At 39.4% G+C, this 11,074-nt stretch overlaps 1 protein-coding gene across 1 annotated transcript in view; it reads left to right on the top strand.

Annotated features, from left to right (window-relative positions):
- Positions 1 to 1,130: 1,130 nt before the first annotated feature.
- The window catches only part of MAP2K6 (mitogen-activated protein kinase kinase 6), a gene marked incomplete at its 3' end in the record, with an annotated part of 11,326 nt that continues 1,382 nt past the window's right edge, over positions 1,131 to 11,074 (top strand). The window contains exons 1-6 of the mRNA XM_008564643.1: positions 1,131 to 1,251; positions 2,057 to 2,173; positions 2,854 to 2,905; positions 4,049 to 4,176; positions 5,381 to 5,458; positions 6,583 to 6,722. Of these exons, the coding sequence (XP_008562865.1) occupies positions 1,177 to 1,251; positions 2,057 to 2,173; positions 2,854 to 2,905; positions 4,049 to 4,176; positions 5,381 to 5,458; positions 6,583 to 6,722 (590 nt within the window). The remainder of the gene's footprint in view (positions 1,252 to 2,056; positions 2,174 to 2,853; positions 2,906 to 4,048; positions 4,177 to 5,380; positions 5,459 to 6,582; positions 6,723 to 11,074) is intronic.

Raw genomic sequence — 11,074 nt, 5'->3', positions numbered from 1 at the left:
TTTGTTTTTATTTTGTCCTGTTGGTTTTTCAAATCACCGTACAAACAAAATTTTTCATATTGCATTTAGCTGTTATGACTCATGTATCTTTTATTCTGTATTCTGTTGCTTTTAAAGACTTGTCCCTGAAAAATCAAGAAATCAGAACTGAGACAGAAAATTGTCTCCATTTGTGGAAAGCAAGGGTAAAATGCATCTAGAGTAAATTTGTATAGCTTTTGAGCTATTGGGAGAAATTTGGAATCATTCTATATTTCTTGAGTAGATGCTGGAGAAGCTTACAGAATTACCATCTCTAGATGAGTTAATACGAGGGTACTTTAAAAAGTTCATGGAAAGATTCAATTTTTCTTTTTATTCTTTTTTCCCACAGAGTTATGGAAGTACTCTTGTCTATGTGGGCCATTGTTAGAAATGATCAAGTAAATTGTATCCCTTGGCTTTTGGAGTAGGAAGATATCTTTTCCTTGACTTGCAGATTTTCAGTCTGTTCGTCTGCTGACTTTATACTAAGTAGGCAAAAAATGTGAAGGTCTAGTGAATTATATCTTTCCTGTCATTTAATAACATAATTATGTTTCTGCAAGGCTACATTTATTTGCTGATGTGACAGGTTTTTCTTCCATCAGAAGCACTGGGATAGGAATGAACTGTTTCTCCATTTCTGTTTGATATCTCCTATTTTCTCCAGCTGTCGCAATCTTCCTACAGTTGTTGTCTCTGTTTTACATTTTCCCAAGGAGAGGCTTTTGGCTTTTTTTCCTGAGGACCCCAAACAAGCAGCAAAGTAATTGATATTATCGCCTCTTTGTACTGAATGGACCTAATACAGTAAACCAGATGATTTTTGTAATTTGGAAATGCATTCCCAAACATTTACTCACTCTCCAAAACATACTACCAGTTTGCTTCTTACCAGGGACTGTTCAGGAAATCAAATAAGTAACAGTCTTCCTTACTGTCATTTGTTACAGATAGCTTATTACATAGGGTTTGTATTTGAAAGGGTTTGCTAGAGGTTGAGCTGTAAATTTTTGTACTATTTTCAGGATGGGAGCATTAAAGTCCTTGCCTTGTAACTGACTCATTCTCAAAGTAGTAACCACATATTTTCCACACATTTCCATTCAGCGGATCCGGGCTACAGTAAATAGCCAGGAGCAGAAACGGCTATTGATGGATTTGGATATTTCCATGAGGACGGTGGACTGTCCATTTACCGTCACCTTTTATGGTGCGCTCTTCCGGGAGGTAGGTGATCCTTCCAATCAAAGTCCAAGGAGAACACTAACTTAAAAAAGAAGTTTTCTGATCACCTAAATGTCGAGCACAATCATGGTACGCTTTCTTGTTTGACGCGTCTTGTGTAGAAGGTTTTACGTGTGTGCAGTCATGGCATGACCTGGTACAAGGTTGGCTTGAAATTATGGTATTTTAAAACATGTTTAGCCCTTTTAAAGATGCTCCCCTCTACCTTCTGTTTTAGTTTGTCTATTTTGGCAGAATTGTTTATATCAATCGTCTATAGACTGGTTTGCATCGATTTCTTAAAATGTGAGATATTCTGGTCTTCTGGCCACTTTATAAGTTCATGTAGCCTGCCTGTGTACCACCTAGGCTCACTTTAATCTCTGTGCTCTATCTCTGTTTTCCACTTTGGATTATTAGGCTTCACTTTACTCTTAAATCCAGCCTTTTGACTGACTAGTGCTGGTGCTCCGCGTGGGAGACCAGACATGGAACAGAACCTAACACATAGACATCAGTAACAGTAAAGACTTGGATTTTGGGATTCTACTGATTGTGGCTGTTAGAAGTTAGATTCTAGTTTTTGTTAAGAAGTGGGAGATTACCTGTAGGTTCTGCTTGGCTGTTGCTGGTTTGCTCTTTTAAAGATTATCTTCCATGTTTACAAATTCCTTTGAGATCTTGAAGGGAAACTGTGCATTTCCTTCAACAACTCAAGCATGAAATAATTTGAAGGGCTGGTGTTAACTGTTTCTTCTTTTTCCCTTTTCTCTCCTTTCTGATAATCTCTGAACCGACTGGTGTCCAGGGTGATGTGTGGATCTGCATGGAGCTCATGGATACATCACTAGATAAATTCTACAAACAAGTTATTGATAAAGGCCAAACAATTCCAGAGGACATCTTAGGGAAAATAGCAGTTTCTGTGAGTACATCACGAACCCTACTACTAGGAGAATGTGAGAAGTCTAGGCCTTATGTGTCTTTTTACCTCTGGTGTAAAGAAACACTGCCTGGACCAAAACTACCATTCAATTCGTATCTGTTGAATGCATGAGTACCTTGGAGGATGGAGACACAAATGCTTTTCTTTCTAAGCCCTGTATGGAAGATTCCATCACCGACTTAGTTTGTTAAACTCTAAATTAAATGCCTCTAAGCAGTGCATTCATGTGCTATGACTGCATTCTTGGTGTCTATCTTCCGATATTAGTTTATTTCAACTTTCATTTGTAGATTTTTAAACATTTTCTGAAGACTAGGCAAAGAAGGAGGCAGAAGAAAAAGAAATAGAAAGAAGAGCTGCTACTTTAGTGGCAATTGAGGTTCAGGAAGGTGGAGAAAAAAAGAAATACTTGAGACTGAGTGGAAAACAAGATAGATTCATGAGGCATGCTCTTTCCTATAAGACACAGTCCTTTCTGGGAGGTGAATTCCAATTTATGTGACTTCTATGTATTTTTTTTTTTTGATTTGACCACCACTATTGAGTTAACACCTCACCCGGAGACCTTCAGCCAGGAATAATGAAGCTGGATACACTTCTTGACATTCAATTTCTCTCCAGTGATGGGTGAATGCATCTGTATTGTGTTTCTTTTGCAGATTGTAAAAGCCTTAGAGCATTTGCACAGTAAGCTCTCTGTCATTCATCGAGGTAAGCATCTGTGGACCTGCCTTGGCTGTTCCTTTTATAAGTTCATTTCTTTTACTTGGAGTCCCCCCACCCTGCCACTACCTGCCAGACTCATGGAGGTGAAATGGAGCCAGGCAAGAGAACTAAGGGGCTTTCCTTTGGGGTTGGTTAGCCAACCGTGTAAGTAGCTATTCTTTATCTTGACTGAGGACCCAAGAAGACATGGACTTTATATTACACCTAAATTGAATATAAAATACCTGTTAGAACAATTAATGATAATAACGAAGAGAAGAAAGTGGGAAGGAAGACAGGTAGGAAGAAGAATGTGTGTATACACAAATGTGAAACTGATTTTAAGGGTTTTATCTAAAAAGTCTGAAATATTTAATTTATATTAGAGAATACATATAAGGTATAAAAAGTAATAAAAAAATTTATATATCTTCCATTTAGTTCAAAACTAAGATTATAAAGGGTAATTTTGAAAGCTTTTAGAATAATTTTTTTTATGCTGATTTCATGTCCTTTGTGAAAAGTTTCAAAAAGGGAAAAAAATTAACTGTAATTTCTAATTCCATTATGCAGAGAAAACAATGCTTCATCTTTTGGGGTGCATGGGTGGGTGGGTTATACCTTTCTAGTGTGAAAGACTTATTTAAAATATGCTCAGTAATACCCCTTCTCTATGGCCTGCCTGGTGGTCTGGAATATCTGGATTTACAATGCGTTACTCGATATGACACATCTCTTGCAGAAGTTTCAATCAAAACTGGTTGCTTTGATCCTATTTGGTGTATCATTGTATTATAGTCTGTCTTTTCATTCCTGCATCTCTTCTACACTAAATATGCAATAGATCATTTTGAACTGGTCATTTGATTCAGTAATAATTTTTTAAGTTCTTCCTACATGTATGGGGGCATTGAAAATAATCAAATAGGCAGAAGAAACAGATCTTTCCTTTAATGGCTTCAAAGTCCTACAGGACACAGACAGAACATGAAATAGAAAATCAAGTTGAAAGCAATAAGCAGTAAGTAACTGTGAGTCAGGGATGACAGTTACTTTTGTGTTGGGCAACTCCAGGAAAGGAAAGTGAAAACTAGTGGGGATTTCAGGCCCTCTGGTGGTCGAGAGATCAATCCTCGTTCTTGCTTTCAGACGTCAAGCCTTCAAATGTGCTGATTAATACTCTGGGCCAAGTGAAGATGTGCGATTTTGGAATCAGTGGCTACCTGGTGGACTCTGTTGCTAAAACAATTGATGCTGGTTGCAAACCGTACATGGCTGTAAGTACAGCAGCTGGGGGGTAGCATCTGAGAACACAACTGCCAGCAACCGTGCCAGGAAATAGATGGATGGCCACAGAGGGAAAACTGAAATGGGCCTGAGACTCGAGAAATATTCTGTGTCATCTTTTTTCTTAAATGGTTCTTGTCTGAAATTCTTAGTCTTTTGCTTCATATATTGTCTGAGTCCATTCAGGCTGCTATAACAAAGTGCCATCCACTGGGTAGCTTGACAACAACAGAAATTTATTTCTCATAGTTTTGGAGGCTGGGAAGTCCAAGATCAAGGCACCATCAGATTCAGTGTCTGGTGAAGGCCCACCTTTTGGTTCTTGCTGTGTCCTTACATGGTAGATCCTTATGGGGCTTCTTTTATGAGGGCACTAATCCCACTCATGAAGGCTGTACACTCATGACCTAATCACCTCACAAAGGCCCCACCTTCTAATACCGTCACATTGGGGATTAGGTTTCAACATATGGATTTTGGGAGAACACAAACATTATACATTATTTAAAAAATCAAGTAAAAGAGATACATTATTTGAAATGAACCTATAAGCCATACATACAGCCTGCACAGCTTTCCAACACGGAGTTGCTGGTGAGTGTTCACCTCATATGTTGAGGACGGAATAGTAAGTAGAATTTAAATTACACAAACAAGGCAGTTAGATCAGTTAGGAGAGAACCTCACAGAGGTGAGAATTCATTGCCATTAGCAGAGACCTTGGGATCCCCTTTAACTAAAGGAACTTAGGTCGTATTCTGCTTGGAAACGAACTTGTGCTTGGAACTGAAAAGATTCCTGTCCATGCTTAGCTAAAAGTTGCTTAGGTCTGCTAACACCAGACTCTTGTTGATTTTTTTTTTTTGCTGAGTTCTGGACTCTTGGTGTTTTTTAACAAGGATCATTCTAGATAGGCAAAGTAGCTTTATAACCTATACCCCATTTCTTCTTAAGGTGAAATTGAAATCTGGTATGAAGAGACTTTGATCCATTGTTGTCTCCAAGAAAAGACTAACATAGAAGAAAGAAAATCCATGGAGATATTGATAGTTATTGTAGTTACTGGGAGGCATGTTAAGAGCTCAAAACACTCACTTGGCAGCTGGTGCTGCCCACACCCCCAGAGACTTTATTGAGCTAAGAATGTCATCTCAACTGTCTTTCCATTTCCTCAGTTGTCTCTCTCTTTTCCAGCCTGAAAGAATAAACCCAGAGCTCAACCAAAAGGGATACAGTGTGAAGTCTGATATTTGGAGTCTGGGCATCACAATGGTAGTGTATGATAATTATCAGTGACTATGAGGTCCTGGCCATGGAGCTGGAATGGGGTGGACTTTGGGACCAAGAAGGAAATGTCCTAAATGCTGGTCTTGGGCATCCTTTCCTGCCTGATGCAGCAGGAGGCTTTGAGTGACAATTGTTTGTAGTGTGATATAGTAGGAATTACTGAACTGGGATCGGACAGATCCATTTTTCTCTTTATTTTGCCTCTCACTAGTTGTCTGCCTTTGAGTAACTGACATTGTCACAGGGACTGCCATATTGTCCTCATCCATAAAATGAGAGGGTATGGCTATATTCCTTATAGTTTAAAATTAAATTATTCTAGTCAAGGCAAGAAGCTTAAGCTACACAGTGAGCACGGAGGTGTGTGGACCCTGATAGGGCTCTGTTATCCAGGACGTAGGTTATTTTTCCCGGGATATTTTTATCATAGAAGCCTTGGCTATTGAGGTCATGTATATCCTAAAGACATAATAACAAGTAGGATAATATCCTTAGGCACATCTCTAAAGTTATACCAGCAGTGCCTTATTCATAACTTTGGTGATCATAAATTTTCAGTGTGTCACCAGTGTCTGGAATTACCCACTGTGGTCCTGGCTCTTTCCCAGGCACGGCAGCTGATTAAGTCCTGTGAGTTATTTCATGTCTCTGCCCAGAAAACACATGATCCCGTAACTGCAAAGTGGCCTTTACTCAAGTCCAAAAATAGATCAGGCCCTAGCTTCCTTTTTTTTTTTTTTTTTTAAACCATTTCTCCAAGGGACCTGTAGATGGCAGCAGATGTATAGCTTTGTAAAGGTCTTAGGGTGAGAATTACTTCCCAGACCAAATGTTTCAAAACCTGGTTGCTTTACATCCTGAAGTTTAATACTGTTGGCTTACAATTTTTATGAAATGCTACCTTGGGTTTTAGGGAGGGACCCAGTTTTAAATAAATTTAAATGGCTGTCTCTAGTAAGATAATATTTGAAAATTGCTAGAGATTATTTATTGCCCCCCAAATTGTAGTTGATCTTTGCCTTTATATTTCACTTTGGTTCTCTGGGAACAAAATACAGACGATCCCCTATTATTTAAACCCTTGTCTCCTTGTTTTCTCTTCTCTCTAGATTGAGTTGGCCATTCTTCGGTTTCCCTATGATTCGTGGGGAACTCCCTTTCAGCAGCTCAAACAGGTGGTGGAGGAGCCATCACCACAACTCCCAGCAGACAAGTTCTCCGCAGAGTTTGTTGACTTTACCTCACAGTGGTAAGAGAACTTCATCTCCCAAGTGTCAGTGCCAAAGAAGATAAGTGTTCATGAATATCCTCCATCGAGTTTAATCCATCACACATACATTCATTCCAAAAGCATTTATGGAGTCTGCCCTCCATGCTGGAGAAACAAAAATGACTATATCACAATCCCTCCCCTCTCTGAACTCAAAGTCAGGTATGGGTGTCTCACAGATCAGTAACTGGAGTACAATGGGGCATGTCCTTGATGGAGGTATGTATAGGATTTGGGGAACTTGGAGGAAAGGCATCGGGATAGATTTTTCTGGAGGAGATAAATCCTGAGCTGAGACCATGAGAGGTATTTTCCAAGCAAAAGTGAATTAGAGGAGGAACGGTATTCCAGACAGAAGGAATATCACACATAGTGTCACAAAATCAAGGAACTCCTTTACCAGAACGATAAGCAATTTGATGTTGATTAGGGCATAAAGAGAAAAGTGGTAGCACCCACTAGAGGTCTAGGGATAGGGAGCAGATGCAAAGAATTACTTTGCATCAAAGACAAGATAGTGGGAACCTTGAGAGTATTACTTGGGTATCTAGAAGTCTTGCAGAACCTTGATTCCTACAGAACACTTGCTAACCGTGGAAATACTTGCCCATGAGGTTATAATGAACAACGTTGAGGGTCTGAAAAGGGAATCCAAAGAAAGTTGGAGTGGAAAGAGGGAAAGAGCCATACCAGTGCAGTAAACTTTTTGGTTTCATGGAAACTGCCAGTGCATTCAAGGCAAGTAAGAGAGGGGATAGTACTCTCCAGACAATTGAGTGGTTTCTGTGTGCATAGTGGTCATGATACCTAGCATCGCTTGCTAGAAATGACTATTGCAAGTGCTGCTGGGAAAAGGATGCCAAGAGGAAAGGGCAAAATGGAGCCAAGTTAGTTTCTTTGGGCATCCTGCAGAAGCAGACATGCATTGGGAGGAAGGGGATCAGAGATGGTGCTGAGCCCAGCTGTGACCCCCAGAGGGGAGCAATTCTGATCGCTCGTGCTAAAGAAGAGCCCAGAGCTCTGAAGGCTGTTGAGGTACAGAGGAAGCTGAAGTGCACCTTCCTTGTGGTATCAATTTTTGCTTCTGCACTCTCTGGAAGAAGGGTTCTGAACACAGCTTTTATTGGGAAACCTCGTGAGGTAAAGCCAGAGGCCGTTGCTGTGAAACTAAGGCCTCTTGGACTTTTTCTTAATTCCAGGCCCCCTCTCACTCCGGGTACTTTTCCCTAATGTCATATGAGACTAGCCTATGGTTTGTTTTTGTTTTTGGCTGAATGGCCGGAGAGGGGGTGGAGCACTGAGCTCTAGTACAATGTGTCATTGGTGCCTGCGCTACTGAGGTGTAGACAGGTGTCCTCCTGTCTGTTTTCCTTGAGTGCATGTGCTGGACGTGGTGGTCCAACAGCCAGGTGAAGGTGGGCTCATGATTCTGTCCTCTGGATTCAAGAACTTGGTTTTTATTGGTGTTGCTTTGTTTCTTTTTTCTTTTCTTTTTTTTTTTTTTTTTTCCCCCTATCCTCAAATGTTTAAAGGTCACATAGGAAAAGAGATGAGTCATCTCGGATAGTTCGGAGCAGTAGTTCTCAAGAGGGGTGGTAACGGGAAGGATCTTATCTGGGGAAGGATCTTATCTAGGGAAGTCTCTTCAGACTATCCTTCCTATTACCCCTCTCCCACCTGCCCCTTTTCCTGAGATTCTGGATACTTCAGGAAACTTTGGTAAGAATGAGGCTGGTGGGAAAAGCTGAGTCTCCCATTACGATCACCAGTTGAATCCAGTGGTTCTCAACTCTGGCTGCTCATTTATAAAATTAGCAAGTTTTCACAAGTACTATCCCCTTGGCCTCACCTTCAGAGATTCTGATTTAATTGGTCTGGGGAGGAGTCTGAATATCATTATTTTTCAAATATGCTCAAGTCATTCTAATGTACAGCTGGGGTGAGAACCCCAGGTTGAGATGGAAGATCTGTTGGCCTGCTATTAAATTGCTTCCTATTCAGAAGGCTTCTTACCCTCTAATTTTTGAAAAAAATTATTCAATTACTTTATTTTTTTTCACCAAAGTATTTTTTCTTAGAATTTTCCCCCAAAGAATCAGAACATTAAAGCTTTTTAACAGGTATTTAAAAAATGAAAACTCTCTAAGATAAATGTTTTCTAATTTTAAGGTGTGCACACATGGGTGGACATTCCAGATACCTGTATTATTGCTCCTTATATTGTCGCCACACTGTGTGTGCCTCCCCTCCCTGCACGATACCCACAGTGTCTCCCTGGCCATCCCTCTGAGATTTTCCTTTCGCTCTCTGTTTCTCTCAATTTTAGTCCCAGCTACCATAGTTCATTAATTCAAAAACTTTGAGCTGTAGACATGTTCCAGCTCCCTGGAACTATTAACTGTGTCAATACTGTTAACTCTGTGTCGTTTAATTTGCATTCAAGTAAGTCAATTTGTCTTGCTTATGAGTTTTACTAAAAATATTAATCATTGAAGCAAAACTCAAATCACTTCGACTTAGAAGTCATCCAATGATAAATTTTTCTTCAAATTTTTAGTATCACAGCTCTGGTAGAATCTGCTACTTGAGCATATCAATTGTGGGAAATAGTGAATCATTTTTATTGGTATAGAAATTGTGAAATAGAAGGAGAGCATTAATTCTGGATTTTATGGGCATTCTTACTTATCCTCAGTTGGACTTTTTAAAGAGTGCAGGCACTCCTGTGTCAGACTCCAGGTCAATAATTTTTTTGTTTTTTGGCCTGCCGTAAATTACCAATATATTTTTTTGATACCCCCTAAGAATAAACATTAATTTATTTTGAAGCCAACTGAGTTGAAAAAGTTGTCTCATGCTTCAAAAAATGATGCTGATTTTTTTTTTAGATCTTATGATTTGCTTAGATCTTTATGGAAACAATTTTATTATATGTGTATATATTAACGTATGGGCACATACTTCCATCCAATAGCAACCTGGTTATTTCACTTGTTTTATTACTGACAGTTTTAAGTTTGATTTGGAGCTGGATGGAAAGGGTGGAAAAGTGATTGTTACTGAAGAACACCTCTTCTATTTCTTGATGAAGAGAAGGATATAGCCTATGAACGTAACTCTCTTTTATCGGCTATGTCTCTGTTTTCCAACATATAGCACTGTACTATTGAGATACATCCTCATAAAAGGACCTTCATTTGAGTGATAATCAAGTTTTTGTATTCTTAAAACATAGTCAGAATTCTCAAAAAGCCCCAACTCTTTATGGTAAGTGGGGAAGGGGGACTACACATTTAGAAAGTGAAACATTTAATCTCAAATTTCAAGACAGGTACATCTATGTTTTTATCTCCTACATCTGCTTTGGGTTAAATGTAGAAAAAGGACACATTACTCACAGGCTAGGTAATCTGTCAGAGTATGAGGGTACTTCAAAAAGTTGGTGGAGAAATAGAATTGGAAGATAGTTCGAATCTTTCCATGAACTTTTTGAAGACCATTTATACTTATAACCTTTAGTGGGGTGCATCCTGCCTAAGCATTTGATATCACGTTGCTGCTGGGTGCTGTAACGCTGCATCCAGAGATCAATGTGGTAGCCACACTCCTCTGGCCCATCACTATTGATAGCTGCTTGTGTCATTTGACAATAAATCATGATTTGTGGAGTGGAGCAGAAAGCACTTAACAAGTTATCATCATCACACCCAAAGTCAGATCTATAGGCCATAGTTCCAGCGGCTGTATTTCTTTTGCAGTAACCTCAGAGAAATGTTTTCTTGAAGACGAGAAAGAAAATCAAGGCATTTTTCTCTTATGAACCTGAAGAAAAAAAAAACAACAATGATTTCTTACAAACCCTTCCTTTCTGTACATATTTTGAAATAGGACTACTGAATGATATTTTCTTCTTTTTTCCACACATCACTTTATTATCAAAGGGGTTTTAAAGAGTTCCTGGGTGGGTAGTACTAACTGTATGGGCCTTGTTTGTGAATTCATTATAGAGAAGTCTAACAGAAAAGCCTTACATTCTAGGCCTGCAGAAGGGTTAACAAATGAATTTGTCAAAAACATGGTATCTTAGCAGGATTAAACTTTGCAAGTTAACTTCTTCCTATGAGTTCACAGAAGGAAGTCACTGGAAGTCAACTGCTGAGTGCCAAAACAGCTAGGCTTCCTTCTTGCTCTTCCTCCAGGCCTATTGAAGAGTCTCAGTGACCAGCCTGCCAGCCTGATGGCACACTGGAGTGTGCTGCAGGTCCACACTGGAGTGTGCTGCAGACTAAAAATATTAATCATTGAAGCAAAACTCAAATCACTTCGGCTTA

Source organism: Galeopterus variegatus, unplaced genomic scaffold (genome assembly GCF_000696425.1).
Source record: "Galeopterus variegatus unplaced genomic scaffold, G_variegatus-3.0.2 Scaffold21241, whole genome shotgun sequence".
Lineage (NCBI taxonomy): Eukaryota > Metazoa > Chordata > Mammalia > Dermoptera > Cynocephalidae > Galeopterus > Galeopterus variegatus.
The sequence above is the reverse complement of the archived record's forward strand: the minus strand, read 5'-3'. Positions and strand labels throughout refer to the sequence as shown.